We start from the raw sequence: 20,640 nt of genomic DNA on the forward strand, positions 1-20,640 counted from the left end.
TTGTGGCTTCATCTCTGCCGTGGGACTGGGCACAGGGCGCCCCAAGGTGTCCCCCTGTCCAGGAGGGGGGAGGTCACTGTGCCCCCCCCCCGGGGGACCCTGCCCTGACATCGGGTGCGTTTGTGCCAGGGATGGACTGGGGGGGGGCAGGGGGGGGAGGAGTGGCCGTGATTGAGGGGTGGGAGGGTTGGGAGGGGGGGTGCGATGGGGGGGGGTCCTGTTGTCACTGGAGCCATTCGTGCTGCCCCCGGCCCGGGGGGGGGGTCTCTCTCATAATGAGATGTCGTTCGGCCTCGTTGTGCCCCCCCCTTTACCAATAAAGCGAGGTCCCCCCGGGCTGCGTCTGTGTGAGGGACAGAGGGGTTGGGGGCGTTGGCTGGGGACCCCTCCGGGACCGCCCGGGTGCTGATGGGGGCAGGGGCTGGAGACGAGGAGGGGGCGGCGAGGGTGGGGGGTGCTCAAGGCTGGGGTGTCCCTGACCCGCTCCTTGTCCCCGCACAGCCCCCCCCGGCCCCTCCCGCATCTCCGGGCCCCGCACGGCGCTGCCCGGCGGCTGCGGCCGGGCGGTGCCAGTCCCGCAGGCCACGCCCACACAGGGACACACCCCGCCAAGCACCGCCCACACAGGGACACACCCCGCCAAGCACCGCCCACACATCAGACAACGCCCATTGCTCTCGCATGCTTGGCCGCACCCACCTTATTTGCATAATAGCCCCCGCCTATATATCAAGCCCCGCCCCCTTATTTACACACGAGCGTTCTCGCATCGAGTCACCGCCCCCTCTCAGGCCCCGCCCCCACATTAGGTGGCCACACCCACTGCGATGCTGTCCCGCCCCCAGGCCCCGCCCCCGCCGCTCGGTTCCGGTCAGTGCGGGGGACCCGGTGACCGGGGGGGCACGGGCCGGGGCAGCGCCCCCTCCCCGGTGCCCCTCGGTGTCCCCCAGTGCCCCCCCAGTGCCCCCCAGTGCTTCCAGTGCCCCCCCAGTGCCCCCCAGTGCTTCCAGTGCCCCCCCAGTGCCCCCCAGTGCCCCCCAGTGCTTCCAGTGCCCCCCCAGCCGTGCACAGAGGCCGGACCCCGGGCCTCCCCCACCGCCCGGCCACCAAGCTGTGACCCCCCGCTTGTCCCCAGTGTCACCTGTCCCCTGTCACTGTGTGACCCCTCCCGCCGTGATGCCCCTACCTCGTGTCATTCCCGCCCCAAAGTGCCACCCTGTGTCACCCGCCCCGCGTCCCCACTGTCACCCATCCCCCGTGTGTCACTCAGGCCGCCGTGCCTTCAGCCCCCCGTGTCACCCACCCTCCGTGCCACCAGCGTCCTGTACGCAGTGTCCCCGGTGCCCTCCGTGTCCCCTGTGCCCCCCTGTGACCCCTGTGCCCTCCATGTCCCCTGTGCCATGTCCCCTGTGCCCTCCGTGTCCCCTGTGCCCTCCGTGTCCCCTGTGCCATGTCCCCTGTGCCCTCCATGTCCCCTTTGCCATGTCCCCTGTGCCCCTCCGTGTCCCCTGTGCCCCCCTGTGACCCCTGTGTCCTCCATGTCCCCTGTGTCCTCCGTGTCCCCCGTGCCATGTCCCCTGTGCCCCTCCATGTCCCCTGTGCCCCTCCGTGTCCCCCGTGCCCCTCCGTGTCCCCTGTGCCCCTTTGTGCCCCCTGTGCCATGTCCCCTGTGCCATGTCCCCTGTGCCATGTCCCCTGTGTCCTCCATGTCCCCTGTGCCCCTCCGTGTCCCCCGTGCCCCCCTGCCTTCCTGCCACCCCCGTGTCCCCTGTGCCCCTCCGTGTCCCCCGTGCCATGTCCCCTGTGCCACTCCGTGTCCCCCGTGCCATGTCCCCTGTGCCACTCCGTGTCCCCCGTGCCCCCCGCGGGAAGGACGAGCCGGGTCACAGCACCAGTGTCCGACATTGTCACGTACTTACAGTCACACCCGAGAGATGAAAACGCTGTACACGGCCGGGACCCCCGGGCCTGGGCCCCCCCCCGACCGCCCCCGACCGCCCCCCCGGCCCCCCCCGGGCTCCCTGGCTCGGCCCCGCCGGGGCGTGTCGGGGGCGTCACAGCTGGGGCGCCCCTACATTCATGGGGGGTCGCGGGAGGGGGACGCGGCGGCCCCCCCCAGGCCGGCGGGAGGGGGTCGGGGGTCCCGCCGGCGGTGCCCCCCCGCGAGGGGAGGGGCTGGCTCTATCCTATCGCTAAACAAAGCAATAAATTAACGGGGATCCCGAGGGGACGCCGAGAAACGGGGGGCGGGGGGAGGTCAGGCCACGGGGGGGGGGGGGGGTGTCAGGCCACGGAAAGGGGGAGGGGGCGTACAAAAGGTTGTTGTAGAAAAGGGGGGGCGTCGGGGTCTGCTCTGCTCCTGCCACCGAGCCGGGGCCGTGCCAGGGCGTGGGGGGCACGGCCGGGGGGGACACGGGGACACGGGGGCGGGTCAGGGAGGGTGGCAAGGCGAGGGCGACTTGGGGAGGGGGGCGCGGCTGCGGAGGTGACAAGGGGAGGGGGACACAGCACGCGGGGACGGGGGTAGGACAGGGTGATGTGAGCAGGGGGCAATGGGGGGGTGAGGGCGACATGGGCGGGGGTGACAGGGACAGGGGATGGCATGGGCAAGGAGTGACATGGGCAGGGGTTACCCCGTCCTCAGTGCCCCGAGCCCAGCCGTGCCCACCCCACGCTGGGGCACAATGCCCCGGGGAGGGGACAGGAAGGTGGCGGTGGCAGTGGCATCACTGTGACCCCTGGCATGGGGGTCCCTGGCAGGGAGAGGGGGACAGGACCAGCGGAGACCCCGACGTGGAAAGGATAATAAATAGAGCATCAAAAGTACAAACCGTGGGCGAGGGGGCGACCCCGGGGGTGGCACCGGGGTGACCCCAGGCCGCGGGCACGCGCGCCCGGGGGCGCCGGGGGGGGGGGCTCCGGGCCCCTCAGGGCTATACGAGGGCAGACCGGGGCTCGCAGGGGCCCACGCTGGCGCAGCTGCTGCGGCGGCGGGGCCCGGGGGTCGGGGGGCCGCCGGGGGTCGGAGGGCCGGGGGTCGGGGGGCTGCCGGGCCCCTCGCCGGGGCAGCCGTGCTGCAGCAGGATGTCGGAGCACTCGCGGCTGCCGGCGCGGCGGGCGTAGAACAGCGCGGTGCGGCCGTGGCCGTCCCGGGCCCGCACATCGGCCCCGTACTGCGGGCACGGCCACGCGTCACCCGCGAGGCCACCACGCGTCCCCGCGGCCGTGGCGTAGCCCCAAAGGCCGTGGTGTGTCCCCCAGGGGTGGGTGACATCCCCCGTGCCACCCCCACCCCGGGTGTTTTGGCGCATCCCAGGATTGCCACGGACGCTTCACATCCCCCATGGTCGTGTCATTGTCCCCATGGCCACACCGTGTCCCCATGGCTGCACCGTGTCCCCCATGGCCACACCGTGTCCCCATGGCCACACCGTGTCCCCATGGCTGCACCGTGTCCCCATGACCACACCATGTCCCCATGGCCACACCGTGTCCCCACAGCCACACTGTGTCCCCCATGACCACACCGTGTCCCCCATAACCACACCGTGTCCCCATGACCACACCGTGTCCCCATAACCACATCGTGTCCCCATGACCACACCGTGTCCCCATGGCCACACCGTGTCCCCATAACCACACCATGTCCCCATGGCCACACCGTGTCCCCATGGCCACACCGTGTCCCCCATAACCACACCGTGTCCCCATGGCCACACCGTGTCCCCCATAACCACACCGTGTCCCCATGGCCACACCATGTCCCCATGGCCACACCGTGTCCCCCATAACCACACCGTGTCCCCATGACCACACCGTGTCCCCATAACCACACCGTGTCCCCCATAACCACACCGTGTCCCCATGGCCACACCGTGTCCCCACGGCCACACCGTGTCCCCCTTGACCACACCGTGTCCCCCATGACTGTGTCATCTGTCCTCTGGCCACGTCACAGTCCCCAGGACCACCCCGCAGCACCACGACCCCACAGCCACCTCAGGGGTCCCTACAACCCCCTGATCTTCCCCCTGGCTGTGCCGTGATCCCCAAGCCCACTCCAGGTGCCCCATGAACACCTCACACCCCCCGTGACCACACCACGTCCCCCAAAGCCACCCCACGCTCCTCATGGCCACGTCACTCGCCTCCTGGCCGTGCCATGGTTGCCAAGGCCACCCCCCATCCCTCACGACCACACCACGCCCCCGGTGACCACCCCACGGTCCCCGTGACCACACCACAGCCCCCACACCCATGTCACGGTCCCCACAACCGTGTCATCTCCCTCGTGGCCATGCCACAGCACCCGTGACGACCCCACATCCCCCCACAGCCACCCCAAGACCCCCGCCCCACGTACCCACACCAGCAGCTGGGTGACCACCACCTGGCCGGTGTCGCAGGCCAGGTGCAGCGCCGTGCGCCGCTCCGCGTCCGCCGTGGGCACGTTGAGCTGCTCCTTGTGGCTGTGGGCCAGCAGCAGCAGCACCGCGGGCAGGTCCTGCTCGCGCACGGCCCCCAGCAGCCGCTCGGCCAGCGGGGCCTCGCCCGCGGGCAGCGGCGCCAGGAACAGCCGCTGCTCGTACTTGGCACGAATCCACGATTCCCTCTCCTCCCTGGGCACGGGGACACAGGGGACGTGGCGTGTCAGGGACAGCAGGGTGGCACCACGGGGACACTGAGGCGCGAGTGCTGCTCCTCCCTGGGCATGGGGCACTGCCGCGATGGGAGGACACAGCGGGGGCAGGGACAAGGGGGAGCAGCTGGTGGTGTGGCAGTGGGGACACAAAGGTGTCAGGGGCGCATAGTGGCATCACAGGGACAGGGAGAGTGAAAACAGGGGGGACACGTGAGGGCCAGGGACAGAGGGTGGCAGCAGGGTGGCACGGGAGGTGGGGACACAGGGGTGTCAGTGTGGCATTGCTGGATCGTGGGGTCACAAGGGACAGGGGGGTGGGGACACGAGAGCACTGGGGACGTGGGGTGGCACCTGAGAATAGGGGGCATCAGAGTCCATGGGACAACACAGCAGTGACACACAGGGTGGGGACACAGGGCATCAGGGATGGCAGGGTGGCATCAGGGATGGCATAGAGGACAGGGACATGTGGTGGCATCAGGGATGGCAGGGTGGCATCACGGTGGCATAGAGGACAGGGACATGCAGTGGCATCAGGAATGGCAGGGTGGCATCAGGGATGGCAGGGTGGCATCAGGGATGGCATAGGGGACAGGAACATGCAGTGGCATCAGGGATGGTAGGGTGGCATCAGGGATGGCAGGGTGGTATCGCAGTGGCATAGAGGACAGGAACATGCAGTGGCATCAGGGACATGTGGTGACAGCGGGGGGTCACAGGGGTGGGCCCGGGGCACCCACCGGGAGGACTCGTGGGTGGGCTTGCAGCGGCCGCGCGGGTTCTGCTCCCAGATGCTGTTGGCGGTGGCGTTGCCGATGGCCGTGAGCACCAGGGTCAGCTCCCGCGGCCAATCGTCCAGGTCCAGCGAGCGCACGCGCGACACGTGCGTGCCCAGGTTGCGGTGGATGCCCGAGCACTCGATGCAGATCAGGGCGCCCAGGTTCAGGCTGGCCCACGTGGGGTCTGCGGGGTGAGCGGGGGGCGTGACTGGGGTGGTGGGTGAGCTGTGGCACCCCTGGGGTCCCCATGGCACGGGACACAGTGTGACCCCTGGCGTGGCACGCGGGTGCGGTGATCCACGGCACGGAGCGGCTCATGGCACCACGTGGCATCGTGTCACACGTGGCACCACGTGTCCCGTGGCATTGTGTGGCTTACGGCGTTGTGTGACCCGTGGCACCGTGTGGCCCGTGCCACCCATTGTGTGACCCATGGCATCGTGTCACCCATGGCATCACCCATGGCATCACATGTCCCACAGCATTGTGTAGCTTATGGCATTGTGTGACCCTGGCACGGTGTGGCCCATGGCACGGTGTGGCCTGTGCCATCCGTCGTGTGGCCCATGGCACGGTGTGGTCCGTGCCATCCATCCTGTGACCCGTGCCATCCATCCTGTGGCCCATGGCATCACATGGCATATGGCAACACATGGCCCAGGACATCGTGTGACCCATGGCATCATGTCACACGTGGCACCACGTGGCCCACAGCCCTCCCTCGCCCCGGTTGCCAGGTGGCCCATGGCCGGTGGCACAACCTCACCCCGTGGCATCACCACCTGGATTCGGGGCTCTGCAGGGCCCGTGGCACCGCTGTCCCACAGACCGATGTCCCCCCGTGTCCCACGCCCGCCCGTGTCCCCCGCCTCCCCCGGTGCCCCCGGGGACTCACTGGGTGCCCCGCAGTCCACGCAGAGCGAGTTCCCGCGGGCGTTGCGGATGGCCTGGATGGCCACGGCCTCGCTCTGGCTGTCCATGCGCGCCTGGAGGGACACGGGGGTGAGAGGGGCAGGGGGGTGGCACGGGGACCCTGCCAGCCCCCCCGCCAAGCTCCCACCTTGTTCTTGCTGCTCTCGCAGCACTGCAGGCTGGCCAGGATCTGGCTCTCGATGGCCTGCACCCACGCGTCGCGCTCCTCGAAGCTGCCGGCCTCGAAGTGCCACGTCTGCCCCGTGCTTGACACGATCAGAAACTCAAAGTTCTCCTCCTCTGCGGGACCAGAGACCCCCGGGGGGGCGGTGGGATGGGGGGTCCTCCACCCACGGCGGGCTGGACTGGCCCAGCACCCACTCCAGCCCCCCACATCCACCCCTGGCACCCAAATTCTGCCCGAGCCCCCTCCCCAGTGGTCCCCACCCCTGCCGGGGTGTGTGCTAGCAGCAGGCAAGGGGGGCACAGCCACATGCACGGGAGGCACCGCTCACGCCACGTTACCTGTTTTATAAATATTTCTTAAACTACCAAAACTTTTTAATTTCCACATTTTGCGCTTGGCTGCGGAGGGTCCGGGCAGCAGGAGTAGAGAGAGGAAACGGGGACAGAGTCAGGGGGGCCCACGAAGCCCTGGGGATGGTGCAGAAGGTGGCAGGCAGTGGCAGAGCGAGGGGGATGCGTGGACAGCGTGGCTGAGCATGGACGGGGGGTGAGGGGCAGCATCACCCCAGATCTCCCCGAATTCTGGGGCGTCATTGCCGTGGAGGACGGTGGCCTTGTCCCCACAGTGCCGTGGGTGACTGGGGCTGGGGGCACACGGCCGTGGCACCCACCTTCTGCCTGCCCACCCGAGCCCTCGGTCTTGGACGGCGTCGTCAGCTTCTTCCGCCGGTGCTTCTTCCTGTCCACCAGCGGCGACGGCGGCGGGTCCCTGCTGGACACGGCCTCGAAGGACAGCGGGGACTCTGCCAAGAGACCACACGTGGGGTGCTGGGGGCACCGTGGACACCGGGGTCACTGGGGTCACCAGGCTCCCGAGCGCCAGGGAGCTCACCAGGACCACCGAGGCCACCAGGGTCACCAAGTCCATCAGAACCACTCAGGTCAGGGCTGTCAGGGCCACCAAGGCCTCTGGGCTCAGCAGTATCACCTGGGCCACCAGGGCCACTGCACTCACTGGGGTCACCAGGGTCAGAAGTCCCCCAGAGGTGCTGGGCATACATCAGAGCTCACCTGGGTCCCCGATCTCACTGCGATCACCAGGACCCCAAGGTCACCCCCTTGGGGATCACCACCCCCCAAGGCCACCAAGTTCATTGGTCTTACCAAAATCCCCGGGGCCACCTGGGGTCACCTTGTGACCACCAGGGTCACAAGAGCCTCTTGGCTCACCAGAGTCATGAGGGTCACCAGGGCCACCAGGCTCAGCAGGCTCACCAGGTTCATTGTGGCTCCTGGGACCCCCAGGTCCGCATGCTTGCCAGGGCCAGCAGTTTCACTGTGGCCACCAGCACCACCAAGGGGCCACCTGGTCCCTGGGCCGGCCAAGTCCACCAGCGTTATTGTGGTCACCAAGGTCAGCAAGGGCCACCTGGTCCCTGAGCTCACCAGGACCACCAGGTTTATTGTGGCTTCCAGAGCCATCAGAACCACCAGGGCCACCAAGGGCCACCAGACTGCTGAGCTGCTCAGGAGTCACCATGCTCAGTGGGGCCACCGTGGGGAAATCCCTGTGGGTGGCCCGGGAGGTGGCCACGTCCCTGCTGGTGCTGGTGTCACTCACCTGAGGCGAGCTTGGCACCGGAGGCGGAGGCGCAGCGCTGCAGGGACCCCTTGCCCACCACCTTCAGCCCCGGCTCGGGGGGGAGGCTCAGCCCCACAGAGGGGACGGCGGCTGCAAGGGGGAGGGACGGTGTCACAGTGGTCCCCGTGGTGTCCCCCCACCCCCTGGTGGCCCTGGCGCTCACCGCCCGGCTCAGGGTCCCGCAGCAGCCCGTTGATGCTGGCCGAGGGGCCGCAGGCGGAGATGGCGCGCGGCGGGCGCTTCCCGGGCACCTTGACCGTGGTGCGGAGCAGGTCCATCTCCTTCCCGTGGGTGCTGTGGATGTAGTCCTGGGGGGACACTGCGGGTGACACTGGGCTCTCGCACCCTTTGGGGACCACGGGGGGACGGCGACACTCACGTTGATGCTGGGGTGGTAGAAGAGGAGGCCGTTGCTGGACAGGGTCACGTATTTCTTCTTCCACTCCTTGTTCAGGGAGTTGCCGCTGCGCTTCAGCAGGAAGCTCTGGGGACAGGGAACAGTGAGGGGACAGAGGGAACACTGGGACCCTGCCACCCCCTCCCGCCACCGCCACCACCCACCTGCTTGATGGGGATGGCTCGGCCACTGCCGGCCACCTCGCCTCGGCTGTCCAGGCTGCGCTTCTCAGAGTCGCTGCCACGGCGCGTCTGTGGGCACGGGGACAGGGACGGGGGGGTGGCACTCGTGGCACAGCTGGGGACACTGGCGTGCCCACATGTCCCCCGCTGCTGGAGCCTGGTGGTGGGGACATTGGGGTGCCACAGACCCCACCACCGCGGCTCCATGGTGGGAACGCCCTGGGTGCCCACGTGTCCCTCAGTGCCACCACCACCACCATGCCAAGGGGGCACTATGGATGCCACGTGTCCCCACCACCCTGCTAGAGGACACAGCAGAAGCCCCCCGGTGGAGACATCCTGGGTGCCCTGCGTGTCCCCCATCCCCACGCTGGATGCCCACGTGTCCCTCAGTGCCACCACCACCATGCCAAGGGGACAACTGAGATGCCACGTGCCCCTCAATGTCACCACCCCACCAGGGGACACCTGCGGTGCCGTATGTCCCTTGCTGCCGCCACCCTATCGGGATGACGCTCTGGGTAACAACGTCGAGGGGACACCCGGGATGTCCCATCCCCCCGTGTCACCACCACCATGCCAGGGGAACAGCCGGGGTGCCGCGCGCCCCCCGGTGCCACCCCGGCAGGGCACTCACGGCGAAGAGGCTGGTGCGGCGCTTGGCCCCGCGGTGCAGCGAGCTGGGGGTCCCCAGCGGGGCCGGGGTCTCGCTGCGCAGCTCCCGGTGGCTCACGTTGGGGGTGGACGGCAGTGAGGACGAGTAGTCGCTGGTGTGGCCACCGTTGCTGGTCTGGGGGGACACGGGGTCAGCCTGGGCTGTGGCCGGGGGCCGGGGCAGGGGGCCGGGGGTTACCTGGCTGGGGTGGACGCCCCCCACGGGGGTGGAGGCGGCCGAGTGGCTCGGGGAGCTGGGCAGGGACTTGCAGGACGCCATCAGCTGCTGCTGCTTCTTCAGCGCCACGGCCTTCTGGGCCACTGCAGGGAGCCCGAGTCAGGAGGGCCGGACCCCAACCTGCCCAGCCACTGGCCTGGATACCCACACCTGGACACTGTCCCCACCCTCATCCCACCTGGACACTGTCCCCATCCCACCTGGACACTGTCCCCACCCTCATCCCACCTGGACACTGTCCCCATCCCATGTGGATGTGGCCCCCACATGGGGTGGACATGATCCCTGACCCACCCAGCCGTGGGTCCGCCCCACAGTCCCCTGCACTACCCCATCCACTGTCTCCATCCCACCCGGACAGAGTCCCTGTCTCACCTAGACACGGCCCTGTGCCACCTGGCCACCACTCCCCTCAACCCAGATGTGACCCCACGCTGGCCACCATCCCTGTCTGACCAGGTCCATCCCACCCTGGCCATCGTCCCCATCCCACCTGGCCACGGTCCCCATCACACGCGGGTCACTGTCCCCATCACCCCATGCCACCAGCCCCCTCCCACCCTCTCCCCACCCCCCGGAGGATGGTCACCCACCCTCGGTGAAGACCCGGTCCACGTTGAGGCCGTAGGTGGCGCAGGTCTCGTAGTAGAGGCAGCGCCGCATGACCTCGCAGAGCGCCCGGGCGCGCGCGTCCTCCACCACCCGCGGGCTGGACGAGCTGATCTTGTCTGGGGGGTCAGGGGGGGTCAGCTGGGGGTGCCCCGTCCTGCTCCCAGCCCCACGGATCCCCCCCCCCGTGTGCCCGGCTCACCCTGGGTGCCCACCAGCGCCAGGGCCACGTCGCTGGTGCCGCGGAGGTCGCTGAGCAGCGCGTGCAGCTGCGTCACCTCCTCGAAGCTGCTCTCGCTCTCCAGGCTGAAGACGAAGATGACGGCGTCCGCCCAGCTGGCAAACTGGGGGGCCACGGGTGGGGGTCAGGGCTCGGCTCTGGCCAACGTGGCCCCCCCCCGGCCCCCGGTCCCCTCGTACCTGCGCGTCCGGGGCGCCGGCCTCCTCCCGGATGAGCAGGAGGTGGCTCTGGCCATCAACCGTCACCTCTCGCTTGAACTGGCCACCTGCAGCGGGGGAGGGGAGGGGAAGGGGGGGACCCTGCGGGGATGCTCCGCCCACATGGATGGAACCTCCCATGGCCACGCCCAGCACCGTGTGTGACCAGCACTTTGACCCCAAAAGTCCCGCAGCCACGAGCAGCACCACGGCCTTGCCCATTCTGCGGCCACGTCCATCCCCTTCACCATCTCCACCATCCCAGCATCATGGCCTTGTCCTCTCCATGACCGCGTCCATCCCGTGCTCATGCCCAGCCCCACCACATGTCCATCCCAAGCCCAGCTCCATGGATATGCCCACTCCTCATCTCCATCCCCATGGCCACTCCATCACTGAACCCATTCCTATGACATACTCATGGTCGTGTCCATCCCACACCCATGGTTGTGTCCATCCCCTGCCCATGGTTGTGTCCATCCCACACCCATGGTCACATCCATCCCCTGCCCATGGTTGTGTCCATCCCACACCCATGGTTGTGTCCATCCCCTGCCCATGGTTGTGTCCATCCCACACCCATGGTCACATCCATCCCCTGCCCATGGTTGTGTCCATCCCCTGCCCATGGTTGTGTGCATCCCACACCCATGGTTGTGTGCATCCCACACCCATGGTTGTGTCCATCCCCTGCCCATGGTTGTGTCCATCCCATGCCCATGATCACGTCCATCCCACACCCATGGTTGTGTCCATCCCCTGCCCATGTCCTCCCCATGACCACTCACTCTCGGTGGGCTCCAAGCCCACGTAGGAGCCAGTGAGGAACCGATGGACGAGCGCCGACTTCCCGCTCTTGCTGCCGCCCAGGACCCCCTGGGTGTGCAGAGGGGATGTCAGGATGGCTGAGGACGTGGTCCTCAGGGGACACGGGGACACGGGGACACGGCACCCACCAGGCGGATCTCAGGGACAGAGCGGCCCAGGGTCCACTCCTGGCTGTTGACCAAAGCCTCTGCGGAAGGAGATGGGTGAGACAGAGCCCAGGAACCCGGGGCAACCCCCAGCAGCCCCCGGCACCCCCAGGACCCCCGATCCCCGGGGGGCCCCCACCCTGCAGCGCAGCAGCAGCTTCCTGCGTGGGCGGCCACCAGCTGTCACCCAGCAACGGCACCGGGCCCGCGGGGGCGGCGGCAGGACGTGGAGATGCCACGTGGCAGGGACGGGGACGTGGCAGCACGAGGCGTCGTGTGCCAAGGCACGAGGACGCAGAGGGCACGGGGACACGGTGGGCACGAGGATGGAGCGCCGTGGGAGAACACAGCGTGGCACAGGGACACGATGGGAACGGTGACGGGCACCAGGACACCGTGCGGCACAAGGACGCGGTGTGGCACGAGGACACAAAGGATTCCGGGATGTGACAGCCACGAGGGCGCGGCGTGGCATCAGGACGCGGAGTGGCATGGGGACACAGTGGGAAGCTGGCCACAGTGGGAGCCATCAGGCCACGACAGGCACGGGGACACAGCGTAGCACAAGGATGTGGCATGAGGACACGACGGGCACCGGGACACAGCATGGCAGGAGGATGCGGGGTGGCACAAGGACACCATGGATTCCGCCACACGACGGGCATGAGGACACGGTGCCAGCGGTGCAGGACAACCTCAGGCCTGAGGATGCAGCATGGCGTGAGCACAAGGTGTGGCACAGGGACACGATGGACGCCAGGACACGGCGTGGCAGCGTGGCACAGGGACACGGAGTGGCACAAGGACGAGGCATGGCACGAGGGACACGGCACGCAGCGTGGCACTGGGACACGGAGTGGCACAAGGACGAGGCACGGCACGAGGGACACGGCGCAGCACACGACGGGCACAAGGCTGCAGTGGCAGCTCGTGTGGCACACAAGGACACGGCGTGGCACACGCACCTGGCGTGGCACCAGGACGTGCCCTGTGCCCCCCCCACACCTCCTACCTGGCATCCCCAGCCCCTCTGGGCAGTGGTGGCACCACAAAGGGGGAACTTGAGGCAGGACACAGTCAGAGGGTCGCCCCCCCCTTCCTGTGCCTCAGTTTCTGCCGCCAGCACTGAGACGGGTCCGTGGCACGCGCGTGCCAGCCGGGAAAGGGTTAACGCTGCTGCCTGTCACCCCTCGCATTGTCACCGAGCTGCCACCCCCGGCCCTGCAGGTGCTGCCCACGCACCCCGTGGTGCCAAGGTGCGTGCAGGCAGACAGAGGGATGCCGGGGGGGACAGAAGGACACGGGGGGGCCGTGGGGCGGCCGCACAGATGGGGGACAGGATGCACGGGTGTGACGCACGGATGGAGGCGAGGACAGACGGACGGATGGCGGGACGGAACAACGGAGGTGGGGGGGGTCGCGCCTGACCCCCGTGGAGTTCCCCCAGTGGGGAAACCGAGGCACAGGATCCCCACCATGGGGATCCCCAGCACCAGCCCCCTCACATCGCCCCCAGGGCACAAACACGGCCCAGCCCAGCCCGGGGGTCACAGCCCCCCTGTACCCCCCCCGTACCCCCCCGTACCCCCCACCCCACAGCCACGGGGAGCAGACGGGTCCTGCTGCCCCACACGGGACCCGGGGGTCCGGGCGCCTCCTCCGCCCGCCGGGGAAACTGAGGCGCAACACCACGGCCACAGTGGGCACCGGTACGCCTGCCCCGGGACACCGAGGGGCGCGGGGACAGCGAGCCACGGCCGGGGCGACCCCCGGGCTCCCGCGGGCCGGTACTCACTGTGGGGGGTGGCACTGGCCGGGTCGGCGCCGGGGGGAGACCAGGGGGGCGCGGGGTGGGTGGGGGTCGCCGCAGGGCTCTTGGTGAAGATGCCGCTGATGAACTTGAGCATCTTTCGGTCGCGGGTGGAGGCGCGACCCCCCTCGCGTCCCCGCTTCAGCCCGGTCTCGGGGGCCGGGGCGGGGACCAGAGCCCCCGGCTGCAGGTCGCTGTAGTCCAGGGTCTTGCTCTTGCCCTTGCTGGGGGACAGCCGGGCCCGCGGGGGCCCCTCGCTCTTGCCCCCCGCCTTGGGGCGCCCCTTTCCCTCGCCCTCGGGCCACGAGAGGCGGCTGCCGGCCGGCTTGGTGGGGGCCTTGCCCGCCCGGGGCTCGGGGGTCCCGCGGGTCCCCCCGCCGCTCGCCGCTTTGGGGGGTTTGGGACCGGCCAGGCGGAGGCGGCGGGCGCCGGCGGAGGGGTGCGGGGAGGCTGTCGGGGGGTCCAGGGGCGGCGGGGGGGCCCTGCCTCCCTCGGGGGGGCCCTCGGGGCCCCCCCAGGTTGCCTGGCTCAGCAGCGGGCGGCGGGGGGTCGCGGCGGGCTGGGGGATGTCCAGGGCGGCCAGACCCCGCTCCCCCGGCCCCTCCAAGGTGCCCTTGGCCCCACGGGGGTCGGGTTTGGGGGGCAAGGCCGGCAGCGGGGGGGGCAACAGCGCCGGGTCGGGTTTGGGGGGCACGGCGGGGGGCTGGGGGGGCAACAGCGCCGGGTCGGGTTTGGGGGGCACCGCCGGGGGCGGGGGGGGCAACAGCGCCGGGTCGGGTTTGGGGGGGCACCGCCGGAGGCGGGGGGGGGCAGCATGGCCGGGTCGGGTTTGGGGGGCACGGCGGGGGGCGAGGCGGGCGAGCGGGGGCGGGGGGCGTCGGGGCCGGGGGGGCCGGGACCGGCCGTACTTATCCGGAGCGCGTCCTGCCGCTGGAAGAGCCGCTCGGGCCGCCGGGCTCGGCCGGGCTCGGGGGTGCGGGGGGCAGCCGCAGCCCCCCCGGGGCCAGGGGCTCCATCGCCACCCCCCCCCGCCTCCTCCGCCTCCCCCGCGGCGCCCACCGACTCGAGCTTGACCAGCGTGAGCGAGATGAGGTAGGTGGTCCTGCGCTGGAGGCCGGTGGTCCTGCTCATGGGTGCGGGCAGGGCCCCCCCGGGGCGCCCCCCGGCCCCCCTCGATCCCCGCGCGGCGCCGCGGCCGCCGGTGCCGGTGATGCTCCGGTCCCACCCCCGGCCCTGCCTCCCCGAAGCCTTCGCCGCTCGCCCGCCCCCGGAGGGGTTGGAACCGCCGCCTCCCCCCCCCCCCACGAAACACAAGCACCCCCCCGGCAGCCGCCGGGATCGGGGCCACCCCCCCGCCTCACCCCCCACCCCGGGTTAGCGGCCGGGGGGCATCGCGGGGGAACCCCCCGAGCCCTGAGCGGGGGGGAGGGGAGGGGTTGGGAGCTTTTGGGGGCGGGGGAGGATCGGAGGGGGAGTCAGGGAGGGGGGAGGGGGGATATGGGGATCTGGGGGTCCGGGGAGGGGGGGAGGGAAGGGGGGGTTACAGGTGCGGGGGGTTGGGAGGGGAGCTGGGGCGTGAGGGACACGGGGTGGGGGGAGCGGGGTGGGGGGGGGGGCAAAGGGGGCGGTGATGGGGAGGGGGCGCGGGGGCTACGGGGAAGGGGGAAATGGAGGGACGGGGGGGTTATGGGGCCGGGGGGGGTCATGCCCGGGACCCCCCGGGACCGGGGCTCACGGCAGCGCCCCGACGGGCTCGTCCTTGGCAGCGGCGGCGGCGGCGCGGGTGGTGGCCGGGGCCCGCCGGGGGGGGCCCTGAGCGGCCGGGGGGGGCCGGGGCCCGGCGGGGGGGGCCCTGAGCGGCCGGGGGCGGCCGGGGCCGCCGCTCTCCGCCATGCGCCGCTCCCAGGGCCGGGCAGGGGCGGGGGCGGGCGGCGGCCCCGCCGCTACCGGGCAGGCGCGAGCGCCGCCGGGCGCCTCCCCGACCCCCCGGCTCCGGCTCCGGCACCTGCTGGGCTGCCGGTACCCCCCCCACCCCGATACCCCCCCCATCCATCCATCCATCCATCCATCCCTCCATCCATCCCTCCATCCATCCATCCCTCCCGCTGCTCCCCGCACTCCTAAATCCCCTCCCTCCCCTTCCCGGGGCAGCAGGGCTGGGTCGGGAGGGGGCCCACGGGGGGGGGCTGGGGGCGGCTTTGGGGCTTTTCGGGGGGCCTTGCGGGGCTCGGGGCTGATCCACCCCTTTTCTGGCATTTTTAGCAGCGGCGCAGCATCCCTGCGCATCCCGTTACCACGGCAACGGCGGGGATGGCGCTTGGACCAGCCGTGGACCCCCCCGTGTCACCCTCGTCACTCCCGTGTCACCCTCGTGGACCCGGGCCAGGTGCCACGGCCATTGGTGTCCCCCCTGCCCAGTGTGACCCCCCCGGCTCGGCGTGTCACAGCCTGGGAGGGACGCGGGGCTCGGGGCACGGCGGGACCCCTCGGCCCCCTGTGCCCCCCCGCAGGTCGGGCGGGGGTCCCGGCCCTGCGGGGTCCTCTGTGCCCCCCACGCGCGGGGTCCCCAGGACCTGGCACGGCTCCGGGCAGGGGACGCACCCCCGGAGTGTCCCTGATGCCACCCCAGGGCTGTGACCGTGCAGCTGGCTCTGTCCGGGCCTGGTGGGGGATCTGCTCTCAGCACCCCGTGGGGACAGCGCTGCCCCCTCCAGTGCCCCCTTGTCCCTTCCAGTGCCCCCCGGCTGTCCCCAAGCGAGGGGCCACGCCTCCCCATCGCTCACATGTCCCACGCTGCGGGGGGGACGACACGGGGTCACGGAGGGTCCGACTCTGCCGCCAGAACATCCCTGTCCCTATCCCTGTCCCCATCCCTGTCCCATCCCTGTCCCCATCCCATGTCCCCATCCCTGTCCCTGTCCCCATCCCTGTCCCCATCCCTGTCCCCATCCCTGTCCTCATCCCTGTCCTCATCCCTGTCCCCATCCCCGTTCCTGTCCCTGTCCTCATCCCTGTCCCCATCCCTGTCCCCATCCCTGTCCCCATCCCCGTCCCTGTCCCCATCCCTGTCCCTGTCCCCGTCCCTGTCCCTGTCCCTGTCCCTGTCCTCATCCCTGTCCCATCCCTGTCCCCATCCCTGTCCCCATCCCCGTCCCCATCCCTGTCCTCATCCCTGTCCCCATCCCTGTCCCCATCCTTGTCCCCATCCCTGTCCTCATCCCTGTCCCCATCCCCATCCCTGTCCCCATCCCCGTCCCCGTCCCTGTCCCCATCCCTGTCCCCAAAGCTGCTGCGGCCCCAGGGGGGGCGTGGGGGGGTTAAACAGGGCCGGGAGCACTCAGCACCCGGGGGTGGCAGCGGGCTCAGGGCACGAGCTGGGGGGGCTGTGCCCCCTCCAGCGCTCCGTGGGTACCACAGCGCGCGCTTGGCAACGCGGCATCCCCCGGCTTCCCGTTGCCATGGCAACCGCGCGGGAGATGTCGGAGGGGTGGGGGGGGGGCCACAGGGATGTGGGGGCTCGGTACGGGCAGGGGGCGGCAATGGAGCCCCTCCCCAAGTGACGTCACCGGACTCCCCCGCGTGGGCCGGGGGAACTGGGGGGGAGGAGACCCCAAACCCCGCGCAGCCCCCCCCCAGCAGCGCCCCCCCTCATACCAGCAACAAGTATCCCCCCCTTTAGGCCCCCCCAGCATCAGAGCTCCCCACGCAGCAGGTTCCCCCCCTCCCCTCCCTCAGCAGGGACCCCCAATCCCACCTGGGCCCCCCCCCCCACCCCCCCAGCAGCCGGGCCCCCCCCCCGGCCCCCCCCCCGCAGACGCAGGGAGGAAGTGGCCCCATTTCCCACAGCGCAGGAGCCGGAAACCGCCCCAGGGCTGCGGCGCGGAAATGGGGGGGCCCCCACCCCCAGCGGGGCCGGCACCCCCCGTGCCCCTCGGATGGGTCCCCATGGGGGGCTGGCACTGCCAAGCCCCCACGGCGGCACCCGGGGTGGGGGGCCCTGCTGGAAGGGGGGCAGGGACCCCCTGAGCTGGGACAGGACCCCCGGTGTGGCCGTGGGCACCAGTGTGGGGCTGGGGGGGACGCCAGGGTCACATCTGTCTGTCCGTCTGTCCATCCATCCATCCATCCATCCATCATCCATCATCCATCCATCCATCCATCCATCCATCCCTCATCCATCCGTCCGTCCGTCTGTCCGTCCATCCATCATCCATCCATCCATCCATCCATCCATCCATCATCCATCCATCCATCCATCCATCCATCCATCCGTCCATCCATCCATCCACCTGTCCATCTGTCCATCCCTCCAGCTGTGTATCTGCATCCACCTGTTTGTCCATCCACCGGTGCACTCGTTCATTGTCCATCCATCCCTCTGTCCCTTCCACCTGCCCTTTTGTCCGTCTGTCCATCCATGCCTCCATCCATCCATCCATCCATCCATCCCTCTGTCCATCCATCCATCCATCCATCCATCCATCATCCATCATCCATCCATCCCTCTGTCCATCCATCCATCTGTCCGTCCCTCCATCCATCCCCTTGTTCCTCCACCCATCTGCCCACGCCTCATCCCTCCACCCATCCACGTATCCACTCCTCCACCCACAGGATGTCTGTCCACCTGTCCATCCACCTGTCCATCCATCTGTCCATCCACTGTCCATCCGCTGTCCATGCCTCCTGTCCAGCTGCCTGTTCCCCCCGCCGTGCCCCCGGTGTCCCCCAGCCCCGGTGCCCCCCCGGTACCTCGGAGGGCCCTGAGGGTGCTGCCCAGGCTCCCGCGCAGCCGGGGCTCGGGCACGGTCTCCACGAGCCGCACCAGCCGGTTCAGGTGGCCCTTGGCCCCCTCGTGCCGGGCCACCTCGGCCCGGATGGCGGCCAGAACCTCGCGCCGCTCCCGGGGGGCCCCCATGGCACCCCCCGGCCCCGGGACCCCGCTCGGGCCCCCGGCCTCCGCCGCGCCGCTCGCTTCCTGCCGCAGCCGCGGCGTCACCCGCGGGGACACGTCACGGCCCGCGCGGGGCTGGGAACGGCGGCGGGGCCGGGCCCGGCGCGCCGGGACGCGCCGGGACACGCCGGGACACGCCGGGACACGGGCACGGCCCGGCACGCCCCAACGCGCCAGCCCGGGCCGCCACGCCACGGCCACGCCACGGCCACGCCAGCGACATGGCAGGGGCACAGGGGACACCCAGCTGCGGGGACAGGGACACGTGGGGACACACGCACGGGTGGGAGCTGTGGGGGACACTCGGCGTGTGCTGGGGACAGCCTGGCGTGCTCAGGTGGACACCACGGGGTTCTGGGGCAGACACGCTGGGACACACGGACATGCTGGGGACACACGGACATGCTGGGGACACGTGCGCGGTGACACGGACACACCAGTGACATGCTGGGGACATGTATGGGCACGTGGACAGGCTGGGGACACGTGCAGGGACACACGGACACGCTGGGGACACGTGCAGGGACACACAGACATGCCAATGACATGTGGAGTGACAGGGACACGCTAAGGACACTGCAGTGACACACGGACATGCTAAGGACACGTGTGGTGACACATGCTAAGGACACGTGTGCCATCCCATGCACACACAGCCCCCCCCCCCACACACACGCGTCCCCCCAGGTGTCCCCGTGTCACCCCAGCATGAAGCTGCCAGGGGCCCTTGGGGATGTCCCTGTGTCCTCCCCCAGCCATGGAGTCCTGCCGGGGTCCCGGTGGTCCCTGTGGGGTCCCGGTGGTCCCTGAGGGGTGCCGGTGGTCACTGTGGGGTCCCAGAGGTCCCTGTGGGGTCCTGGTGGTCACTGTGGGGTCCTGGTGGTCACTGTGGGATCCCAGTGGTCATTGTAGGGTCCCAGTGGTCACTGTGGGGTCCCGGTGGTCCCTGTGGGGTCCCACTGGTCATTGTAGGGTCCCGGTGGTCCCTGTGGGGTCCCAGTGGTCACTGTGGGGTCCCACTGGTCATTGTAGGGTCCCGGTGGTCCCTGTGGGGTCCCAGTGGTCCCTGTGGGGTCCCACTGGTCATTGTAGGGTCCCAGTGGTCACTGTGGGGTCCCAGCACTCTTTGGGGTCCCAGCGCCCAGTGTCCCCGTGCCCTGCACCCTCCCGGGCAGAGGCGGGAATGGGGGTCCTGGGGGGGGTTTATTGAAGGGCGAGGGGGTCCGGGGGGGGTTTGGAAGGGTCCGGGGGTGAGGGGGCACGCGGAGGCCGCGAGGAGCTGCTTCTCCCGGCTGCAGGTCCGGATGGGGGGGCCAGGCTTCGCCCCCCAGGCTGCTGTGGCACCTGCCAGGACAGGTGAGGGTGACCCCGGGCCTGGCACCCCCGGGTGGCCACCACAGCCCCCGGGCGGCCACCACAACCCCCGGGCGGCCACCACAACCCCCGGGCGGCCACCACAGCCCCCGGGCGGCCACCACAACCCCCGGGTGGCCGCCAGGTCGCCCCCCTCGGGCAGGTGCCAGCCCGCTGCCCTCAGCGGCTCTCGGGCCGTGCCAGGGAGCAGCGCGGGGTCGAAGTCGGGGCTGGAGCCCACCCGGAGCGACCCCCGGGCTTTGAGGTGCCCGGCACGGGGGGGGTACCCAGGGGTGGTCCCTGGCCGTGGGGGACAGGGACACAGAGGTACGGACACGGGGGGCACAGCTCCGGTACCGCCCGGGGCTCCGGTACCGCCCGGGGAGCTCCGGTACCGCCTGAGGGGGCTCCGGTACCGCCCGGGGGGGCTCCGGTACCGCCCGGGGAGCTCCGGTACCGCCCGGGGGGGCTCCGGTACCGCCCGGGGCTCAGGCGGGACCCCCCCGCCGCCCCCCGTGCCGGTCACCAGCAGCAGCCACAGCAGCCCCGGGCTCGCTGTCGCTTATCGCTGCTCCTATCGCTGTCGCGATAACGCCCCAAGGTCGCGACGTGACCTCGCCAGACCCCGGGGGAGCCACCCCGAGCCCCCCCGGGCCGGCTGGGGGGCGGCTGCGCCCGCAATTCCCCGCGGCCCTGAGCCCGAGGGGTGCTTTGGGGGCTCCCCCCCCCCCAAAATCCGCCCCCTCCCGGGGTGTGGGCACCTCCTGGGTGCCGTGGGGGGGGGTCCTGGGGGGCTGTAGGGGGGTCCTGGGGGGATCCTGGGTGCCGTGGGGGGATCCTGGGGGGCTGTAGGGGGGTCCTGGGGGGATC

General features: G+C 70.5%; 1 protein-coding gene across 2 annotated transcripts; it reads right to left on the reverse strand.

Annotated features, from left to right (window-relative positions):
- Nucleotides 1-1,895: 1,895 nt before the first annotated feature.
- Nucleotides 1,896-18,381, reverse strand: AGAP2 (ArfGAP with GTPase domain, ankyrin repeat and PH domain 2). Of its 2 annotated transcripts, XM_054004650.1 has the most exons (19): nt 18,216-18,381; nt 11,636-11,694; nt 11,468-11,555; nt 10,662-10,747; nt 10,444-10,585; nt 10,226-10,360; nt 9,594-9,715; nt 9,378-9,530; nt 8,723-8,809; nt 8,541-8,645; nt 8,325-8,469; nt 8,141-8,251; nt 7,191-7,322; nt 6,859-6,918; nt 6,482-6,633; nt 6,317-6,407; nt 5,383-5,605; nt 4,364-4,619; nt 1,896-3,173 (listed from the first exon to the last, which is right to left on the reverse strand). In XM_054004650.1, exons 1-19 carry the CDS (start codon nt 18,379-18,381, stop codon nt 2,934-2,936), a joined length of 2,553 nt encoding a protein of 850 aa, XP_053860625.1. In that variant the 3' UTR covers nt 1,896-2,933. The 2 variants fall into 2 exon arrangements, with proteins under 2 accessions (XP_053860625.1, XP_053860626.1); XM_054004651.1 differs by lacking the exons at nt 11,636-11,694; nt 18,216-18,381 and having other exon boundaries at nt 10,444-10,547; nt 11,468-11,553.
- Nucleotides 18,382-20,640: the final 2,259 nt, after the last annotated feature.

Source organism: Vidua macroura, unplaced genomic scaffold (assembly GCF_024509145.1).
Source record: "Vidua macroura isolate BioBank_ID:100142 unplaced genomic scaffold, ASM2450914v1 whyUn_scaffold_107, whole genome shotgun sequence".
NCBI classification, from domain to species: domain Eukaryota; kingdom Metazoa; phylum Chordata; class Aves; order Passeriformes; family Viduidae; genus Vidua; species Vidua macroura.

Coding starts and splice junctions, on each gene's coding strand:
- AGAP2 (XM_054004650.1), bottom strand. CDS start 18,381: ATGGGGGCCCCCCGGGAGCGGCGCGAGGTTCTGGCCGCCATCCGGGCC. Junction 8,470..8,540: donor TCTACCACCCCAGCATCAAC/GTGAGTGTCGCC, acceptor GTGTCCCCCCAG/GACTACATCCACAGCACCCA. Junction 5,606..6,316: donor CGTGGACTGCGGGGCACCCA/GTGAGTCCCCGG, acceptor CTCACCCCGCAG/ACCCCACGTGGGCCAGCCTG.